Genomic DNA, 22,882 nt, shown 5'->3' on the forward strand with positions numbered 1-22,882 from the left:
CGTCGGCCATTTTAGTTGTATGTTTTTGTAAAAGTTTAAAAATAGTTAAACAGAACAAATTTTCTTGGAGTTTTACTTGGAACCTGTGAAATTTGTAGATGATCCCAAGTAAAACAGGCACACTCCCAACACCAGGAGTGTCCTCTCTGGAGAGTATGGTACCCACTTGAATCTAAGAGCTTTTCCATCCAGGGATGCTTCCTTTATATAGGTTTGGTAAGTTCATTCCCTGGTACCCTGCCTTTCCTTGTTATTTTGAGTTGGACAGTTCCATTTGCTTTCTGTGTTTTCTCTTCAAGACCTCTCATTGCTTTTACCCTTGCCCTGCACACAGTAGTACACTGTGGTTCTCCACACGGCAGTGTAAATGGGCCTCTAATATGACTCTGCCCCATATCCTCCCACGGCATCCTACTTCACGGCTCACTGCTGCACACCTGGAAGTCCACCTCTGATTTCAGGTCATGAAAGCTATGAAGCTCTGCTCTTCACTTCATTTAAGTCTCTGCTCTAATACCACCCCCTTTAAAAGAATGCCATCTATGGCTATCTCATCCCATGCCTAAATTTTCTTTATATAATGCACTACTACATAGGATACTGTCATGCGCTCTACTGGCTTGTCTGCGTCTCTAACAGAATGCCAATCTCATAGGGCACGGGCTCTGTTTTACTCGTTGCACACAGAACTCGTTGCATTTACAGGCTGGCAAGTATCAGTTCTGCAGAACACATTCAGTAGACACAACTGGGGAGACTTCTGACCTGATGAGCTCCAGGGCTCGGACAGCGGAGCTGCAGAGGATCAGCATTAGGACCGACTTCTTCTCAACGTGGGTTTTCCGAAGTTTTACCCACTTAGGACAGACTGAAAGACAGATCACAAAACTATTCTGAACACAGCAAAACAGCATTGCCAATGGTGGATATTCTCCAACTGTTTATTTCTTAGTGCGTAAGACTATTAAAAAAAAAAAACAAGCACTGACTGTTACATTTTCTGTGACTTTAGGAAGCAGATACAATTCATGTTTAATGCTTGAAGAGAATGTTGACCAATAGGAAAATTCTGATTCAATTGTTAGATTTTAATTTAGTTTAGCTCTTTTGCTTGTTTGTTTAAGACAGAGCATAGCTCTAGGTGGCTTGGAACTCACAGAAATCCACCTGCCTGTGATTAGAGGCACAAACCACCATGCCCAGCCTAAATTTTAAAGAGATATATCCAGCAGGACCTAAAATGGGGCAGAGAATAAATAATACCTCAAATTCACTATTTAGTATTATGTTTATTAAATAGGCTTAGAATTTGAATATTTTTAAGTTTTTATGCCAGGATATTATTTTTATTATAATCTAGGTTTTTATTAGTGAAGTTTATTCTGAGAAATTCTGAGAAATGTTTAATGAGCCTGAACTGGGTATCATAATAACACTGAAAGGCTGAAAGAAGACTGCCCATCTCTCTGTGTAAGTCCCTACATTGCTGGGAACAAGTAGATGATATTTTGGTATAAATAATTAATTTAGTTTTTTCTAGTGGCACACAATACAAATTAAGAGATCAAATCAGACTGGCTGTAATAGCTAGGTGTGGATTCTGAACATGTAAACAGAACCTGAAGTTCTCACAGCTGTTAAAGACCACGTGGTTCAACTGATCACTCAAATAACAAGGTCAAGCTCAAGGACTATTCAGAGGAGGCATTAGGTTAGGGCGACACTCTCTGGACTCCTAGACTACTACATCTAATATATTATAAATTCCAAATGGGGCCTGAGAACAAAACAGGAATACATTTAAACAGTAAAACTGTACAACAAATAATGTGCATGGTAGTGTGGCCCATATTCTCAGTACATGAGAAGCCGAGGCAGGGAAATTCTGAGTTTGAGGCTATCCTGGGCTACAGAGCATGACTGAGAAAAAAAAGACAACAGCATTAAACCCACGTTCACTTAAGCTAGAAACTTTTAGTTTTAAATGCGGTACAATTTTTCTATTTTAATTTAGAGACAAACCTTATTTACTTATTTTGGGTTTTTGAGTTTCCTTATGTAGCCTTGAACAAGTGTTGATCTTCCTGCACAGGACTTCAACCCTTTTCTGTTTTAGAATAATCACCTGCTGAATAATTTTCTTCTGGGGGGGGGGCGTTTCAAAACAGGGTTTCTCTGTATAGCCCTGAATGTCCTGGAACTCACTCTGTAGACCAGGCTGGCCTAGAACTCAGAGATCCGCCTGCCTCTGCCTCCCAAGTGCTAGGATTAAAGGCGTGCACCACCACCACTGCCCAGCTTGAATAACTTTTAAAACTCAGACTTTACTTACTTTCTTTTAGGTATGAAGAGAGACTGTGAGTCAAATCATTGGCCTTGAGGAAGCAGGAGTCTAGAAATATGAGAAACACGCTTTGCTAAGAGGTTTGCAAGCATACAGCCAAAGCAGATCATAAAGCACGAGCGACCTGGAGGCTCAGTGTTTAAAGTGTCATTTAAAAGAGCAGCAGCAGCAACAACAGACTTTGTTTTCTCATTTAGGATATTTTATTTCTATTTTTACATTTTTATTGAAAATGTAATCACTTTACCTCCCCTTCCCCTTGTTTCTCCCTCCAGATTCCCTCTGTTTCCTCCCACTAACCCCTCCTATGCCCCGACTCTTACACTGATAGCCTCTTTGTTATTTTTATTATTACATACAGATGTGCACAAATACATGTATATAACCTGTTGAGCACATTTTTTGTTATTTGTCTATATATGGGGCTGGCCACTGTGTACTGGATTACTGAGGCTCAGCCCTGGGATAGGTACTTTTAACTCTAGAATAGTGAAGTAAAAGCTTTGCATATCATTTACAGATAGATGAAATATATTACATTTGAAAACTATAAAAGAGGCAATATGCAAAGGAAAGGTGAAGTGGTGAGATATTTGAGAGAATCTCAGATCCATTAGTTATCCAGGGGAACAAACTGATACAGCAGGGAGGTAGCCATCAGAAGAATGACCAATATTAGAAAGGTGTACAACAGTAAGAGCTATGGAGAATGCGGGGTGATGGTAACATTTGCCAGCTGCAGGAAGAACTGTCAACTGGGAAACTTATTTTGGAAAATAATAATATTAAGGTTATATACTCCGTGATCCCCTGATTTATTTTCTGGATAAACAAGGGCAGGAATTTTTTGGTGTGTGCTGTAAGTGGATACACAAAAAGATTAATTTTGGCAATATTTATGATCTTGAGTTGTGGGAAGCCATACAGGTGTCCATATATGAGAAGATGGGTGAGTGCTTTGTGACAGATAAAAGGGCTGCAGCACTGTGTAGCATCTCAGATGTCAGAGATGTGCACAAGGTCACATCTGGCACATCTGAAGTCAAGGTGATGTGAAGAAACAGAATGAGAGGATCTGCAAATGTAATTTAGATAAGAATAACAATGTACCTACTATATAACATGGCATGGAAGAATACATTTATTAAAACATATAGTGACTATTTAGAGGAAATGCTTATGGGGAAGGGGAATATAGTATAGATTTTGAAAGGATGGGAATAATGCATCAAAATATAACACAATTCACCCTAGCTGTAAAATACAGTGTAACACACCAGAATAAAAAGGACCGGAGGGCTGGAGAGATGGCTCAGTGATTAAGAGCACTGATTGCTCTTGCAGAGATCCTGAGTTCATTCCCAGCAACCACATGGTGGCTCACAACCATCTGTAATGGGATATGATGCCCTCTTCTGGTGTGTCTGAAGAGAGCTACAGTGTACTCACATACATAAAATAAATACATCTTAAAAAAAAAAAAAGAACGAAAAAGGGGGCTGGTGAGATGGCCCAATGGGTAAGAGCACTGACTGCTCTTCTAAAGGTCCTGAGTTCAAATCCCAGCAACCACATGGTGGCTCACAACCACTCATAATGAGATCTAATGCTCTCCTCTGGTGTGTCTGAAGTCAGCTACAGTGTACTTATGTATAATAAATAAATAAATAAATAAATAAATAAATAAATAAAGAAAGAAAAAGGACCTTTGTTGCTCTGTGAGAGTTATGGAATATGTAACAATATTAACTCCGAGTACACAAATACCTGTGTGTGTGTGCCTATATGTGTGTGTGTGTGTGTGTGTGTGTGTGTGTGTGTAACATGGTTATCAACTCTTTCTATAAAAAAATTTCTGTGTAAATATAAGGGTGTTAGGGAGTGAAGCATTACCAACCTAAGTTTGACATTTGTATTGTGACCCAATACACAGAACTCATATTATGTAATACTTACAGAGTTGTTGCCTCTGTAGAGGCAGGGAGCCCTTGAAGGCCTTTAAACTTTTAATTCTCCCAGCTGAGACAAGATCAGACTCCTGTGGAGAGCTTTACACAAGGTAGAGTAGGAATGGCCTCTCCTGGGTTAAGTCCCTGGAAAGGGGGCTTGTGGTGCTGGGTGAGCTGGTTGCAGCTAGCCTACTTAGGGTCACTGATCCAAACCAAACCAGCTCTCAGAAGACAACAGAGGTTAATTAGCTGCCAGTGCCTTGGTCTGGAAATCTCTAATTAAGTTCCCCACGTGTAACATGTTAGCAGCGTACAGCACAATTCATAGTAACTAAGAGGACATGTTCCTGACCTTCAGACATAAACCTTAATTAAAATCAAGTCAGACACTTGACAAACTGATTTGGAACAATACTTTAACATTCATACCCCCTTTTAAAAAACTGATTCCGAACAACGAATGGGGTTTCTGTCTCTTCACCTAACATGGCTCCGACCCCTGGAGGCTGGTCTTGGTCTTCATGTGGTGACCAGCGCCTTTTCTCTGAAACCTTCTCAAATGCCTCAATTGACTATGCACCACAGAGGTCATCTTTTAGCTGTAAACAAAGCCTGTTCTTTCTGTCTGTTACTAACAGACCCCCTATCCCACTCCCACCTCCCCACAACATCCATGAGTCCATGATCCTACCTAGTTGTGTTATGGAGCTTTAACACAATAACATAACCCAGATTTATTAAGGCACTCAGCTGAATCCTGAGGGTTTCTTTGAACCTTCATTTAGCTCATTGCAATTCTGCAGAGGATTCAAGGTTTATTGATGATCTCTGCGATCACAGAATAGGAAACCGAGCCTGAGTAAAAACTATAGAGCCTTCATGACATACTGGCTCCTGCTTAGAGCAGCCAGGGCACAGCGCTCACACCCGAGGAGCAGCCCCCTGGGCTCAGCCAACTTTAGAATCCTGGTCCCGTTTATATCTAAGTGCGTGCTTCCAGCTCCTCGGAAGGCAACTGTCTTGGAAAAGAATGGGGCGGGGATGGGGGCATTCCCTCTGTTAACCCCAAAGAGCACTTAAAAAATAGCCCAGAGGAATTGTAACTATGCAGGGAACAGGCTGCTCTTCAGCTTCTCAGGCTTCTAGAAGGCATACAGCTGGAATGGAAAGTCAGCTACTGTTGACCTTTTCCCAACGTGGCACTAGCTGTGTCCCGTAGTCTGGAAACAGCTTATCTGCAACAGAGGTGCCAAAGCTCCTTATGGTTGGCCTCAGGATAACATCTGTTTTTTCCTATCCTTGTCGAGGAAGGAACCTTATGGATGCATCACAACCTAAAAGCTCAGAGGAGTGACTTTACTTGTGCAGTACCTTCTCATTCTAAGTAAGGTAACAGACCTCAAACTCTAGCTGCTTTTGTGGAAAATGCAGAATTCTATCGCCACATTTAGCTAGTTCATTTAGTTTGGCTTCAAAGAGTCTGGGATGTATCCCGAATACTATTTTACAAATGGAACCCCACAACAATGAAACTAAAATATGTAATTAACAAAGATTTTTTATTTTTATTTTTTGGAGCTAGAATGCTTGCTCTATAGTCCAGGCTAGACTCAAACTTGTGATCCTACTATGTTGGTCTCCTGAGTTCTGGGATTCAGAACCTGCCCTAACAGACTTACCAAGGCTAAAGTTCTTATTCATAGGAAGAGTCAATGAAGATCCACACCAATACTTTTTAAAGCTGTGAAATGTCCTTTTTTTGAGTTTAATATCTTATCTTTATTGGAGACATTAACCCCATGAAACATCTGATAAGATTATGTACTGACAAGTTAATCTTTTCAGTAAAAGATAAAGTACACACATAAATCTTAGTATTCAATTCTGCAAATACATTTTTAATATATTAAATAAATCACTAACAGTTAAAAATATCTAGATGGAGGAATGAGGATTAAGAGTGTGGAAAAGGTATAAATTTCCTGTGTGGAGCACCTAAGTACAAAATAGTTAAGAAAAACTGAACCTGGTTTGTTCCTTAGGAAGATGGAAGCCTGGCTATACCTGGTAGGTACAGTTCCTCTAATTCAATCACAGAACGACTGCTGCTGTAATGGTCCCTGATCAGCTTCTGAAGGTCTTCAGGGGTCCCTGGTTTGGGCTCGGATTTCGCAAGAATATCAGAAATTTTCTTCTAAAACAAGAGAAGAAAAAAAAAGGCAGAACGCTAGACTTTAGAATGGCCTTTAGGTTCATTTCTCTGGTATTTAAACGGCACATAGCTTTTGGTGATAGCTGAGTATGAATGTGAATTTTTAAGAAGTCCCCTTGGGAAGCCTCACTGCATACTTCTTAGACATAGTGAGTGTTGGAAAGATGAAGAGATGATCTAGCAGGCTCCTTTTAATGTCTGGTCTGCATCTTTTAGGAGTAAAAATTTTCCATTCAGCACAAATTTTTTTTTTTGTTAAAAGTCTTAGAAGTCTTGTTCTATGGAAATTTCATTTTTACTCCTATAAGATCTGCACTCTTGAAGGAGCAGGATTTAGAGAACTTCTTGTACAGCCTGGCTTAGCTGTCCAGCCTCAGGCTGAGCACGGGTGCTCACTGACAAGTGGACCTGACCCACCAACTCTCCTGGTCTAGGCCTCACAGAGACACAATAGAACAGACGTCACATCTCTTTTTGATGTGGACTTCTTTGTATAGAACTTTATTATATTCATGCAATACAGGGAAGCAAGATAGTCCAATTTTCTCATAAACTTCCCTTAATTTCCTTGTAATGTTTCTTCAAAGACCCACCAGAAAGAACCATTCCTCCCCACTCCCCTGCCCCAATGTTTTCATTTCTACAACACTGTCAGAACTACTCAAGGTTCCATCCAAGATATTAACCCATCAGTGACACCTTGGTTAGCGCCGTAAGTTAGCGTGACTTTAGCCAAACTAAAGTAACTAGACCTCTGACCCCAAACCTTCAGAACCTAAGGAGTGAACTGTCAAAGTGAAGTTAAGGACTTCTCTAGGCCTGCTGAACCTCAGCCAATCTGGCACGCCCCACCTTCCTATTTGGCCATTTGTGAGACAAGAAACCATAGTATGTGTGCTCCTTTCTGAATGCCTGTTGTTAAATAGCTAATTGGCTGAGGCCCCCATTTCTCTCATCCCAAGCCTTTTCTCCTGTGACCTCAGCAGCACACCCTGCTTGGCAGGCGACTGTGGTAGAAGGGAAAAGCTAACTAGAAAGTCTGCACGGGAGCAAGAGGCTTCTCTGTGTGCAGAGGAAGGGGGTGAGCATCTGCCTTAACTTACAGCCTGCATTAGAGTTAGAAAGACCTTATGGTGCATTCGTGTGCCTGACTTAGAAAGACCTTATGGTGCATTCATGTGCCTGATTTCTTTTCCTTATTACTTGAGCAGAAGGTTTAAAAAACCAAATGAATGAGAAAACAAGGTTGGTGAATGACTTTCTTGGATAAAAGCAGAGGAATGAGTTCAGGAGGCGCTCTGAGCTCCTTCTAGATGTCTCAGTGAGAACCCAGCCAGCAGGTGAGAAAGCTGTCCTATGTTTCACAGGCATGAAATGGGAGTCAGGAAACTTTCATTTTAGTTCCCCAAAGAAAACTTATTCCTAGTGACCTTAGGTCAGTTAAAAGAGCTTGAGTCACTGAACCTTACAGACTCAGAGTCACTAAGTTGGGGGACTGCAATAGCTTCATGTAAGGATGATAGAGAAAACCATCATGAATGCCAATGTGGCCACAGCACTGTAGCAGACTGTTGCTGGTACCTTCTTCCACTTCCTGGTCTTCCGGGATTCCTCTGCTTTTGGCTCCTTTGCTTGTGTCAAGAAACACTCAGTGGGCTGTGAAGAAATACAAGTGAGAGAGCTTTCATCTTTGCAGGATGAAGTGTCAGTGAGTGGCATGACTCCCAGAGCACCTTCTGCTGTGCACATCCTCCTCATAGTACCTTGGTGACATTCCACAGAGATGTTGTACAACCCACTGGAGCTGTTAGGCAGCAGCTGAGGCGACAGAGTTTGAGAAAGTCAGAAAGTGCAGATGACGTAAGGCTGAAAAAAATCTTTGAACAGACATCAAAATGTGTGAGTGAGTGAGTGTCTATGTGTGCTTGATGTGCGCAGATTATTAGAGATGGAGGCCAAGGGCAGAAATAGATGTGTTTAAATGGTGATGTGGCAAGGCGGTTACTGTCTAGAGCGACTGAAGTTTTCTATGAGCTGCCCATGCAGAAGCCTGCACTTTTGAGCAGCATTGTTTGTAGGACCCTCTCTTTCCCTCCTTTCAACAGCACAGAGAATCCCAAGTAGGATGTATTTACTTAGACTTTTACAAAACCAGCTGTACCTATGTAGTCATTTAAAGATGACTACAGAATGAACGCTCCTGATGACAGTCTGAATACAGGGTTCACACTATAGCACCAAGAGTGATGGATTTGCCAGTGGCCTTAACCCTGAGAACCGTGTATAGTTCCATGCTATTTTTAATGCGACTTTTGTTTTTTAAGGTAAGAAAGCAGGAAATTTGGACTAAAGCCTTGATTTATGAAATGGAATGTGCAGGTTCTACATGTATTAATCATGAGCAGCAAAATAAAATGTTTCCTGTGCTGGATGTTTATGCAACATTTCAAGCAGTTTGCCAAGTAAGATGTAAAATGGAAGTATTAAGTTAGATTCATTCCAAGTTGAGAATATCTGTTTAAATTGTCAGCCACCAGCTAGAGCAACCAAGTCTCTACTGCTCTGCTCGGAATGACCACAAATGAATCTTTCTAAGAAAAAGAGCAGACTGAAGCCGTTCATGGTGGCATACACCAGCACAAGAAGCAGAAGCAGAGGACCTCTGTGAATTTGAGACCAGCTTGGTCTACATAGTGAGTTCCAGGACAGCCAGAGCTACAAAGTGAGACCCTGTCTCAAACAGCAACAGCCAGGGTTATAAAGCCCAAAACCAAAACCAAAAAAAAAAAAAAAAAAAAAAAAAAAAAAAAAAAAAAAAAAGGCACTGGACCAATGACACAGTGTTTAGACTAAAAGGTTGAGATTCTAAAGGGTTGATATTAAAATTACATGGTTATCATTAATCTTTAGCTTCTTTACAGCTTAAACAACAACAACAACAAAAACCTGTAAAGACTAATTACCTTGTAGCTTAAGAAAATAAAGATACTGTCTCGCTTATAAAGTTAAGCTGTCTTGTGGATGTAGATTAATGTCAATTTAATGTCCGTACATGCCACTAAGAAACTGGGCCAAGGCCACTAATATGTCACAGAAGATGCCAGATGGCCATAAGCATCTAATTATAGAACAAGGGAGGGAGCACTCAGCTCTCCCTTCTAAGCAAAGGTCTGGATGTAATTAGTCAAGCCATCAAAGCATATGAAGGACCCAGGCCTCCAATCCCAGCCCTGCCTGAGGCCGAGGCAGGAAGACTGCCATGAGGTTCCTGAATGAGAGTGTGAAGGAAAAGGAGGAGGCCATGACTACTCCTAAAGTATGGATATCTGCCCTGCAGAGATAAGGGAGAAGGCAGGCCGAGGGAAGGGGTCCAGACTGAACATGGCCAGCAAGTTAACTGGGTTGTGAGAGGAAGAGAGGGGAGGGAGAGCAAGAGAGGAGCTGCGGAGCAAGAGAGCCACATGTGCGGGAGATCAGTGTAGCCTAAATGGCTGAGTTATATAGGGCTGGGACTGGAGAAGGAGAGAGGAGGAGAGAGGCTTAGGATAGAGGGGGGTGAGAAGTGCTGAGAGGAGCCAGAGTGAGTGAGTGATGTTTGTCCTGGGTTTGAGACCCAACAGTTAGTACACAGGCAAGTTCCAGATCACTCAGGGAGAGAGACACACAGAGAGACAGAGACACCTTATTTCAAAAAAAGAAAAAAAAACAACTGCCCCTTCCCCCACCAACACACAAATGTGGCATTTGTTAGCCACTATCAAGGTTCCTGGGAAGCGGGCTCAGGCACTTTTATGTTTTCTTACTTAGCATATGAAGTTCCTTTCCACAGCAGTGGTTCTCAGGGTTCCTACTGCTGCAGCCCTCTAATCCAGTTCCTCAAACTGTGGGGATTCCAGCCATAAATTATTTCATTGGTACCTCATAACTGTAATTTTCCTGCTGTTATGAATCATAATGTGACTATGTGTTTTCTGATGCTCTTGAGCAACCCCTGTGAAGAGTCATTTAAAGGAGTCTCGTGAGGCTCACGGTTCAGGACCGCTGGCCTACAAGAGGGTTAAATGTACTGTACCGACTACGAATTATTAGGCTTAGAAGCTGATTAATTCAAACATGAATTAAGTTAAATCTAAAAGTGAGCTCACTTATTAAGGGTGTGGCCTCTTCAATTTTGGAGTTAAAAATAAGTGTAACTCTGAATCTCAAATAGACCAAAAAAGAAGAAAGAAAGAAAGAAAGAAAGAAAGAAAGAAAGAAAGAAAGAAAGAAAAAAACCCCGCAAACAAGGAAATCATGTTCCTGCCAGGTATAGTGGTACATGCCTTTAATTAACAGAGGAAGAGGGCATAGGTGGTGGTCCTCCCTGGCTCAAGGTGAGTCTAATCTGCACAGTAAGTTCCAGGCCAGCCAGATACTCAGTAAGATCTTGATGTGTTTGAGGAAATTCTTAGTTAAGTCTCTGCATCTGGTCTTTGGTCTCAGACGCTTAGATCATTCTAAAGGAAATGCAAAGTACTTATGTTTTGGCTGGATGTGGTAAGGTGCGCTGTATGAGAAAGCCACATTTATGGGGTGATATGGTTTGGGGAGAAATCCAAATCCAAACCCATAGTATTGGAAACTTGGCGCACGCCTTTAATCCCAGCACTTGGGAGGCAGAGACAGGTGGATTTCTGAGTTTGAGGCTAGCCTGGTCTACAGAGTAAGTTCCAGGATAGCCAGGGCTATACAGAGAAACACTGTCTCGAAAAACCAAAAAAAAAAAAAAAAAAAAAAAAAAAAAAAAAAGAAACTCCTAAATTTGGGCAGCTGTCCTGCAATAGTGGCTATCTACCTTCATAGACGCCAGACAACATGGTGGACTTAGACCAGGTCACTTGGCAGCCCTGGAAGTCATTTCCATCGGATGACACCTAAGTAGCCCATAAATGACAACCCAATGTTATAGTAATCTTCAATATGCAGTCTGAAGAATCATGTTCATTCAGCATATACAAAAATATAAACAGGAACTTTTCTTTTAAAGACAGGCTCTTGTTATCTAGTCCTGGCTGCCTTGGGACTACGTAGACCAGGCTGGCCTCAATCTTACAGGGACCCTCCTGCCTCTACTCAAGTACCAGAATTAAAGGTGTGCACCGCCGCACTTGGCTAAACACGGCTTTTATACTACATTCTCCATTTCTTAAGTATCAAATATTACTCGATCAAAGACTGCTTCTCCTAGCAAGCCTAGCAAACACCCCATTACTGTTCCCTCTCCCTGGTCCTTCCTGTGAACACAATGGGCTGCAGCTCTCTGGGCAGGTGAAGTCTAGCAGGGGAGAGCACAGAGCTGGGGCTTACCACCGTTTCCCACCGCCATGCCAAGCTCCTGCATTGTTCTCTTTCCTCTAATTGAGATAGCGCAGGTTCAGACTCAAGAGCTTCTTTCCCAGCCTCCCCAGTGCTCGCACTGGAGGTATATATTACCATCCCTGGCTCTAAACAGACCACTGAATTCTTGCTTGGAAGAGAATGAATGGGCCAAGAAAAATGCTGCAAGAAGGTGGCATTTAACAATTCAGTTTGTGATTATCATCCTCCCAATAGTTACACTAGTCCAAAACCTTACTTCATATGCTAGATCTTCTAATGAAGTTTTTTTTTTTTTTTTTTTGAGGATTACTCTTCAATACAGAGCTAGGTTTTTAAATAGACATTTAAATAAAGTCACCAATCTGAGAGCAAGCAAACATTACTGGAAAAGAAGTAATATCAAATAGTATGGAAACAATGAGCAAAATAAGTATAATCCAAGAATATCCTTCTAGGGCGAAAGGACACCTCTGAGAACATTTACTTCTCTGGAACGCTCATCAGAAATATGGTACAGTTGGGGCTGGAGAGATGGTTCAGCGGTTAAGAGCACTGACTGCTATTCCAGAGGTTCTGAGTTCAAATCCCAGCAACACATGGTGGCTCACAACCATCTGTAATGAGATCTGACGCCCTCTTCTGGTGTGTCTGAAGACAGCTACAGTGTACTTACATATAATGAATAAATAAATCTTTAAAAAAAAGAGAAATATGGTACAGTTAATATGAATACAGGAGAATCGCACACTACAGAGTATCATTGTGACATTTAGGATAAACATAAAGAAGACTCCACAAATTCACACAAAGAAAATTAACTGTAAAATACAAAGGAACAGATCCGAGCCTGGGGTTTCAGGGAAGCTCCCTGGATTGTTCTATCACTGGTGACTGTCGGGGTGGTACACAGCATTTTCTCCACTGATTTAGTCAGGAGAGCTAATCCAGCTGCGAGGCAGAGGTACGGAGAGTCCATGTGGCGGGAAATCAGCTGGACTCACAGAGCAGCGCAGAGGTCACTTCCCCTTTAGGGTCCCCAAGAGCTCAGGGAGGATCAAGTGGTGGCAGGTGATTATGCATTTGTGGGAGCTGAGGAAAGTTTGGGTGAGGACAAGGTAGGCGGACATCCACTGCCTTACAGATCACTGTAATGTCCCAGAGCTTACTTTGCCTGTAACCAGCCGTTTGAAAGGCAACAGTGTTTGAACCAGACAGCAGACAGCTTGCAGCTCCTTCCACTTTGTCCCGAGGTGCATGGCTATCCGCAGTAATTACAGCCAGCTCTAGCCACAAATCACAGGTGACCACCACAGGGAAAAAGGAGGCAGTCAAACAGGGCAAAGAGCCCCCTGGGCAGGTGGTACACAGATGAGGTAGCAATGAAAGCAGAGGTGCAGACAGAGCTGGCTTCCCAGACGACTAATCACCACAGGGGACTGGAAACATTTACCTTTCTTTTTCTTTTATCATCTCTTTCCTTTTGGTATTGTATCTTCTTCCATAAAGTTATCTACTGTGAGTGTGTATACATGGCATATATCAAGCAGTATAGACTGCTTGGGAGCTATGACAAAATTATAGCAACAGAGGAATGAGAGGACATAGGATTCACCCAGCCCAAAGCCTGTGAAGACAAGGTAGCGCCTGGAAAATGACCATGGATTACCGAAAACTAAATAAGGTAGTTTTCCCTTCCATGACACTTGGCTCAGCTCTGCTCTTCTGACTTAACAACAGAGAAATGATAGGGCCTTTACATGATGTCTTAGACTTTGCTGGCATATATTTTACTTTACCGAGCTACTGGATTCCAAGCCAATCTCTATTTACTTTCAGTGGTCAACACTAGACCTTCCGAATAGTCTCCTGAGGTTATGCTCACAGTTCATGTGAGATAGTGGCCCTGGACCTTCTTCTGTTGTCTTGCCTATCTTCTATAAAAAATGTTTCATTATATAGAAGACTGTAGTGGTTTGAATGAAATGCACCCCTCACCCCTGCTATAGGCTTGGTATTTGAACAGCTGGTCTAGGAGGTGTGGCCTTGCTGGAGAAAGTGTCACTAGAGGCAAGCTTGGAGGTTTAACAGCTTCCTGACATCCCTAGTGCTCTCTCTCTACTTTGTGCTTATAGGTGTGAGCTCTCAGCATCTTACTCTAGCTGCCATGTGGCACACAGTGGGGGCCTCCCCTCATTAGCAGGGTTTCTTTTTCTCTAACCTTGTCTGAGGAATTCAAACCCCCTAAACATATGACTCTACCTGAGGAATGTTGCATAGCCTCAATTAGATTACAGGATCAAGTTCTTTTCTCCTGATAAGTACCTGTTTAGCCATCAACTGAGATACCTGAAATGCCTCCCCATGCTAATGAGGCATTTCCATACTCTAAGTCCTCAACCAATGACCACTGCTCATCCTCGATATTACTACCCTCACTCCCACAAAACTTGTCGGTCTGCTTCCTGATAGCTGGTTCTGGCGTGGTCGTTCTCCATATGTACTCACAGGATTTCCGAATCCCCTGCTTGTCATCTTTGCTCCCACTGCCCTCATCAGTGGGACCAAATCAGCAGACGATCCATGAGAGCGGTGAGACCCACACTGCCATGGCTGCTTGCTGCTCTACCTGAGCAGGCATGGATTCTGACCCTCTGGAACCTTAAGCCACAATAAACTCATTCTTTTCTATAAGTTGCCTTGGTCATAGTGTTTTATCACAGCAACAGGAAAGTAACTAAGACAAGGACATACTTCTAACCTTTGAGTATTTCACAGGTTTAGAATAGCGTTTAGAAGATATAGGTGGGGCTGGAGAGATGGCTCAGCGGTTAAGAGCACTAGCTGCTCTTCCAGAGGTTCTGAGTTCAATTCCTAGCAACCACATGGTGGCTCACAACCATCTGAAATGAGATCTGATGCCCTCTTCTGGCATGTCTGAAGACAGCTACAGTGTACTCATAGACATAAAATAAATAAATATTTTTTTTAAAAAAGAAGATACAGGTGTATTTAAAAGAATAGCAGATGAAACCACACCAGATGCAAAGGCCCGGCATAACTGTGAAAGTCTGGGGATTACTATCATCTGATAAGATGGGGATGGCTGACAAAATTACTAGAAAAAAGTCTTTGACAGCCCATGCCTGTAAACCACAGTTCTCGGGCCTTGTGGAATCTCTCATACCCCTTTTTCCCAAATTTTCATCCTCTGAAAACTTGATAACAGAGGTGCCATACGGGGCTGTGATAAAATGTTGAGGCTTCTGAGCTGGTTAAGATCCTTATAGGACAGGCAAACATCTGAAGGTCCTATTGCCAATGTCCTTTTACGTGAGAGGTTTCCAGAAGTTCAGAAATCTACATGTGGGCGCTATGTCAAAACAACCAGAGCAAATGGTTTCAACAGAGCTCTAATATCAGGCACAGACAGGGCAACGTTCAATATGCAGTGCTAGAAAAGCAAAGGCTGGCTGTATAGAAAGCATTACAACAGGTACAATTCACGACTGGCCCCACCTCAGTAACAACCAAAAGAGCTTATCCAAGAAAGGGTGAGATTAAAGGCTGTTGGCAAAAGCTTTTTCTGAGATAGCACAGAATCAAATCCTATAATGGTGGCATGCATAGTTATAGCAATGTGGTGTAGCATCTACAAACCCTATCACCAATGCCATGCAGGATGTCTTGGGGCCAGTTCAGGCCACTGAGCTCCCTCTGATAATTGAACAAAAGGGCTAAGCTACATACAGTATGAAGGAGATCACTTATCTCTGGAGATGTAGGTTACATGGATTGTATGAGTAGGAGCACAGAACAGGAATGAGTGGCTATAGCAATACAAAGATCACAGAGACATGCAAAGTCTGGTCACAGGAGAGCTAACAGAGTCTTGGTCACTGTTCTATTGCTGTGAAGAGACATCACAATCAAGGCATTTAATTGGGGGCTTGCTTATAGTTTCAAGGTGTAGTCCATTATCATCATGGTAGGGAGCACAGCATCAGGCAGGCAAGTGCTGGAGCATTAGCTGAAGGCTATATCCTGATCCATAGGGGATGGTAGCAGAGGATGGGGGTGAGGGTGGTGGTGGGTAGAGCAGGTAGGGAGGCAGAGAGAGAGAGAGAGAGAGAGAGAGAGAGAGAGAGAGAGAGAGAGAGAGAGAGAGAGAGAGAGAGAGAGAGAGAGAGAGAGAGAGACAGAGAGAGAGAGACAGAGAGACAGAGAGACAGAGAGAGACAGAGAGACAGAGAGACAGAGAGACAGAGACTAGGCCTGATTTGGACTTTTGAAACCTCAAGGCCCATCCCAAGTGACACACTTCCTCCAGCAAGTCCATACTTCCTAATCCTCAAATAGTGCCATTCCTTGATGACTAGGCAGGTAAAACCAGATACAATGGTAGTGCCATTTACTTGACAATCCTATTGAGGCTTAGCTGGTTGAAGGACAGAATACATTATTAAAACAATGGCTAAAGAGTTTAAGTACAGGAGGCACCCTGCATGGGTGGAAAAGGTCATTCCCAGAAGCCAAAAGGTTGTCCATTGAAAGTCCCAGTGCCAAGGGTAGGCTACCTTCATGTTGGTTGTTGGCCAGGGAGACCCCTAAGATTCTGAAACCCATAAGACTACTGACTGCCATTGCTGCTTGCTACATGCCAGATTAGATGACATGACTACTGTGGCCTAACAAACAGCTTTCTGAGTGGATTTAAGGCCTGCCAGTAGCAAAGTGGAAGAAAGTCTAGACAAAGAATTCAAACAATAATTTTAAGGATGATTTATGAATTCAAAAAGCATACAAACAAACATCTTAGTGAAATAAAAAAAGATAATGTGGGATTTTAAAGAGCAATTCAATAAAGAGATTTTTAAAAATCACCAGAAACATTTCATTCCTTCTTAAAAGGGGGAACCAAATACCCATGGAAGGAGTTGCAGAGATTAACTATGGAGCAGAGACTGAAGGAAGGGGAAGCCAGCCTAAATATAGCTATCTCCTGAGAGGCTCTGACAGTACCTGACTAACACAGATGTAGAGGCTCACAGCCATCCATCGAACTGAGTACAGGGTCCCCAGTGAAGGAGTTAGAGAAAGGACCAATGGAGCTGAGGGGTTTGCAGCCCCTTAAGACGAACAACAATATGAACTAACTAGTACCCTCAGAGCTCCCAGGGTCTCAACCACCAACCAAAGACTGCACATGGAGGGGTCTGATTGTTCTGGCAGCATGTGTATAGTAGAGGATTGCAAATTCAATCATCAATAGGAGGAGAGGACCTCGGCCCTGTGAAAGTTCTGTGCCCCAGTGTAGGGGAATGCCAGCGCCAGAAAGTGGGAGAGGGCGGGGTGACAGGCATGGGGAAGGGGGAGGCAACAGGGGTTTGTTTTTGTTGTTTTTGTTTGTTTCTTTGTTTTTTGGAGGGGAAACTGGGAATGGAGAAATTTACATGTAAATAAAGAAAAAACAAACAAACAAACAAACAAACAAACAAACAAACAACCACCAGAAACTTGGGAGAGAAAAGCTCAATAGGAGAGTCAAGTGGAAGACAGATTGTTAGAAGTTAAAGGCAATGTTGAAGAATGCAGGCATTTATGCAAGACTACAGAAAAAAAAAAAGTCCCCTGGATGTCATCAGTATAGAGGAGGGAGGTCATGACAAACAGATAGAAAACAGATCGAATAAGGGAAAATCCCTAAACCTTGGGAAAGAGATGGATATCTAGATACAGGAGGCTTCTGAGAACTCTCACTGTTATGTCTAGAAAAGGAACTTCATCTCCATAGTCTCATTAGCATAGCAACACCATCAAAGGAACAATGAGATAAAAAGGTTCAAACTCATATGAAAAGCAACCCAAGATTTCTAAGCAGACACTCTAAAATCCAGGATGGCATGGAAGGAAAACAAAGAGGGCCCTGAAGAAAAACACATGTCACATTACCACACCCAAAAAAGCTATCCTTCAAAACTAAAAGGCTAAAGGGCAGTACCAAACTCAGGATGTTCTTGTTTGCTTTTTTAATTGTGTATAATTACAGTTTAAAATAGTCACAGTTAGATTAAAATAATAACAAAATGAAGTAGTTATGTAAGTGTGGTCTCTCTATCTCATCTTGGATGTGAGATGATGAGGTAATGTCTGTGTGACTTGAGGTGGATGGCATAGGCATTGTGCTGCATTTCAGGTTCTCTGTATGGGACACTGCAACACAAGCACTGTGTTGCCACCACGGTCCATGGTACAACTGAGCCAGCTAGTATGTGATGGACAGGAAGTATATACCTCATGGATGTACAGACATTATCAGTGATGGTTCACATGGTGAATGAAGAGGCGGTGTGGCAGTTCATCTTGTTCCTTGGAATGGCATACCACTTAGAGGTATAATTGTAGAGCTTACAGAGTCCAAGAGTGAATCTAGTTCTATTATGTTAGTAAATGGACAAGGCATCAAACTGTTCCCTAAATTAATATATCAATAATCACAGGTTAGTGGAGCTCTCAGACCTCGTCAGAGAAGCAGCTCTATGCAGAAGAGGGTGATTAATTCAGAAATTTACAATCAGTCAAAGTGCAGAGAATGAGTATTTATAGAGTGCTCATCCATAAATGCGATGGTGTCGCTATCCCTAAGGCTTGGGGACCATCATCATGAAAGAGGGGACAGGAAGACTATTAAGAGGCAGAGATTATAGAGGATAAGAGTCAAACAGTGTCTTCCAGACACATGGGACCGCTGTGCTCATGAAACACAAACTGTGGTTGTCTGCACAAGATCTGCATAAGATTAAGCCGGTCAGCACTCTAACCTGGAGGATGTGTTCATGAGCCCCCACCCCTAACTGAGGAGCTCTTGACAGCTGATGGCTTCTGATGGGAGAGTGAATTTTTCTTAAGATGTGTTCCCAGCGGGAATGACCATGTAGTGGACTGATCCACATCCATGAGTATACAGGCAATACAAATTGGACTCAGTAGGCTATTTTTTTTATTTTTAATAAAAATAAAGATGGGGGGGACGTAGGAGGTGGATATGAGAGAGGTTGGAGGAAACTGAGGGTGAATATGATGAAAAGTATGACTTTTGAAGAAAAAAATATAACTTACTCTAGACTTATCCACTTAAAGCTACGAAGAACAAGACCAGAGGTAAAGGAGAACTTATGTTTAATGTATTACTCAGTTACATAAGAATACCTTAATAAAATTAGGGGTATACTTCACAGATTTGTCTTTCCCCCAAAGCATATGTCTATATGGTCTCTCTGATGTTTCAGCATGGGCCTAACATAGCCTTTTATGGGTTTATGGGGAAAAGACTTTTGCTTCTACCTGTGCATTAACTACCAGTGATTCATATAGCTCCTAGCATTACTACCTGTGGATGAACCACCAGTGATTCACATAGCTCCTAGCATTAGTAGCTTGGGTTAACGGGGTCAGGAGATAATATGAAGAGAGCTCCTGGGATCCTTAGACTTTGGTCAGGAAGCAGACAAGAAACATTGCTCAGTTGTAAATACAAGACTTTATGTGAAAAAATAACACCAAGCAGAACAAAGGCATGAAGAATTATTCCTGGGCTTCAATACTTAGTTGAGGAACTCAGCCTGACCACCTGAGCTCACTTCTCAGAGCCCACATGAAGGCAGGGAAGAAGTGATTTGCAAGATATCCTCTGGCCTCCACACTTACATGCTGTGGCATGTGCACACACTCACAACCACAACCACCACCACTACCACCACCAACAACAGCAAATAAATGTAATAAAAATTAAAAAAGAGAGAACACTGTCAAATTGTTCCTCTGAATAATGATTCCTCATGTCTATTCTCCTGCCTTCCCGTTGAGAACAAAAATGACCTATGCTTATTCCACCACTGTGGTCAGCTATGCCTCTCTTTTAGCTTCATAGGTTGAAATGTTGGAGTTAAGCCTATTCCAGATCATCCTGCAGTGTCTTCTGGCTCCTCGGTGATTCTTCCCTTTGAAGGTAGACTAACAGAAGACGGCAGAAATAATAAGGCATCAGTTCTAAGCTTATGTCATAAAAAAGGCTTTGGGGTTAAGGATTCTTGCTCAGCACTTTTTTTTTGTGAAACTGAGGAAGCCAGTTGCAATGCACTGAGCTCTTGCAGAGAGGACTGAGGCAAAAGCACATGAGTGGGCTTCAAGGTCTTCAACCTGAGTGGTATTGGAGTAAGGATGTAATATCAGACCCATTTATCTAAACTGTGATAACAGAAACAGGATAAACAGGTGTTAAGTGACTGCTTCTTGTTTTTAACAAGAATGAAGAATTTTAGATTCTAGACATATAGAGGAAACTAAGTATGAAAAAATGCTCAGATGAAGAGTAGCACATGGTGGTATATGCCTTCAGCATCAACACTCAGGGGCAGAGGCAGGTGGTCCCCTGAGTTCAGGAGTAGCCTGGATTATAGAGTGAGTCCCAGGACAGCCAGGTATACACAGAGAAAGTCTGTCTCAGTCAAACAAACAAACACACACACTGGCACATTGGAGGTACGGACTCAGTAAAACAAATGTGAGGTCTAGTCCAAGCAAAGTAGGGGTGAATTCTAGAGGAAGAATCAAATGAAGAGCATGTATCAGAGGGACTGCATGGGCAGTCTAGAAAAGAGACGAGATCCAAGCCCTTAATGTCCATGAGGAACCTTTCTGGGAGGCATCTATGGCAGGAAGTTCAAACAGGTCTGAGAGGGGAGACCAGGTCTCAAGGCTCCAAGGGTCCTCTGTACACAGCAGTATCATGGAGATAGCAACTGGGACGGTAATATTGCTTTTGTGTGCATGGTAATGTTCCATCTCCTTATGCTGTGTGTTGTATTAGAAGAACAAGGCTGAATTTTTAATGGGGATGTGATAAAAAAAAATCCTAGTCCAACATAACTGTTTACATTGTCTACGTTTTCTTGTATTTATTTTGTCTGTATGAGTGCTTGCCTGCATGTCTGTATGTGTACCACATACACCTCTGCTGCCCATGGAGTTCAGAGGGAGCTGTATCCCCTGGAACTAGCCTTACAGATGGCGTGAACTACCATGTGAGTTTTGGGAACTGAACCAGATCCTCTGCAAGAACAAGCGTTCTTAACCACAAAGGCTTCTCTCCAGCCCCTTAAATGCATTTTATTTTTACTTCTAAAATATAAAAAACAAACAGAAAACAAGCCTCTGGTTTATAGTTAGGATCTTTTCATGGGCAAAGAAAGAGAAAGCTTCCTCAATTGCAACAGCTGATGTTAGGGTCAAGAAAATGCTGTGGAATGGCTGTAGGTTGACTTCAACCAAGAGCTGGGATGCTCATAGCAACCCTTACCTGTTGGGTTTTCTCAGGAACCGGAACTGTGTCCTGCTGCGTCATCTCTGTGTCTCCTCCTTCCTCACCACCTGACAGCTCTGAAAGGAGATACAAAGTTCAGACTTAGAGTGCCACTCTCGTTCAATGCAACCTTGGTAGGACTGGTTCAGAGGTTTAATCTCTTGGCTTCAAAATTGAAGTATTCAGATGCCAGTCTTGTTTGGAATCTGAAAAAAATAAGGATCACCTAACATTAGGAAATATTTAATTATGTGTTACAGTTTGGTTTCGAAATGTCCCCTATGGTGTGATTAGGAAATGGCTCAACAAAGGATGGGGTAGGGGTAGAGGGTGCACACATTTAATCTCAGCATTTAGGAGGCAGAGGAAGAAGGACCTCTATGAGTTCAAGGCTACCTTGGTCTACACTACAGGGTGAGCTCCAGGACAGCCAGGACTACAAAGAGAGACCTTGTTTCTGGTGGTGGTGGTGAGAAATGATGCAACATCTAGACACTGGGTCTTAGTTTTTGAAAGGAAACTCTGGGGTGTGTGCTTGATTGGTACAACTAGCCCCTACCCTCTAGAGGATAGGCTTTGAAGGAATGAAAGCTTTTATACAATAACCACTGTACTCAAGCTAAACTAAATGCTACAGAAAAATGTCCCCATCCCTATCACCAAAGACCTAGACTCTAACCTAGGCAGGCTGTAAAAATGTCTTAAATTCTTTTCCACCTACCACAGGGGTATTTTCAGAGATGAGCAGGGAGGGAGCCAGGAGTTCCCCCCAGAGATGGGTTCTTCATCTACTTCTGCAGCACCAATAGACACACCTTGGGAGCCTTCACTTCTAAATTCCCATGTTGTAAAAGAGTTGTTTTTCCCACCCCACTAGGATGATACTGGAGGGAGACTAGTGGGGAGTCAGCAGTTTCCTATTAATTCATACTTTTAAAAGTTAGGATGCAAAATAGAGCTAGCATTTTCCACACAGCTGAGCAGTAGTAGGGTCATACCTCTCTATACTAATCATTCTGAAGGGCATGTACAGATACACAGTGAAGTAAAGAGAGAACAAAGCGGGATCATCAAATACCCATCGAAAACAGGTGAGAGGAACAGGAAGCCCAAAAGAAACAAATAAAACATCCGATTGACACTCTCACATATCAATCATTATATTACAAATGAGTGGTGTGAGGCCTGAAGAGACTACTCAGCTATTAACAGCACCTGCTCTTCTTGCAGAGGCCCTGAGTTCAGTTCTCAGCACGCACACTCAGTGGCTTGCTGCCATCTGTAACTCTTGCCCCGGGAGACCCGATGCCCTCTTCTGTCCTCTGAGAGCACTGGCACACATATGCATATACACACATAAACACTCAGAAAGGAAAGAAAAAGGATCTTTAAAAAAGCGAATGGTGTAAACATACCAATTCAAAGAGAAAGACTAGTAGAATGGATTTAAAAAATGACATAACTATATGTTGTTCGTAAGATTAAGTCAAATATAACAGTACCAGCAAGTTCAAAGGGCTAGAAGACAGAACATACAAATATTGGTAATGAGGAATGCTAGATTGGTCCCACAAGTATCAGATAGAGAGCTGTTAGCTTTCAATTATAATAAAATGCTGACCAAACCAACTCAGGGAGGAAAGTTTTTTTTTTTTTTTTTT

The 22,882-nt window shown here is 42.3% G+C and overlaps 1 protein-coding gene across 4 annotated transcripts in view; it reads right to left on the bottom strand.

Moving 5' to 3' along the window:
* The window catches only part of Cmss1 (cms1 ribosomal small subunit homolog), a 302,226-nt gene that overhangs the window by 7,817 nt on the left and 271,527 nt on the right, over positions 1-22,882 (bottom strand). For all 4 annotated transcript variants that reach the window (XM_031364152.1, XM_031364154.1, XM_031364151.1 and 1 more), the window contains 5 exons: positions 21,219-21,298; positions 8,087-8,161; positions 6,358-6,487; positions 2,333-2,392; positions 766-868 (listed from right to left, as the gene is read on the bottom strand). In XM_031364152.1, the coding sequence (XP_031220012.1) occupies positions 766-868; positions 2,333-2,392; positions 6,358-6,487; positions 8,087-8,161; positions 21,219-21,263 (413 nt within the window). In that variant the 5' untranslated portion in view covers positions 21,264-21,298. The remainder of the gene's footprint in view (positions 1-765; positions 869-2,332; positions 2,393-6,357; positions 6,488-8,086; positions 8,162-21,218; positions 21,299-22,882) is intronic.

This window comes from Mastomys coucha, unplaced genomic scaffold (genome assembly GCF_008632895.1).
Source record: "Mastomys coucha isolate ucsf_1 unplaced genomic scaffold, UCSF_Mcou_1 pScaffold12, whole genome shotgun sequence".
NCBI classification, from domain to species: Eukaryota; Metazoa; Chordata; class Mammalia; order Rodentia; family Muridae; genus Mastomys; species Mastomys coucha.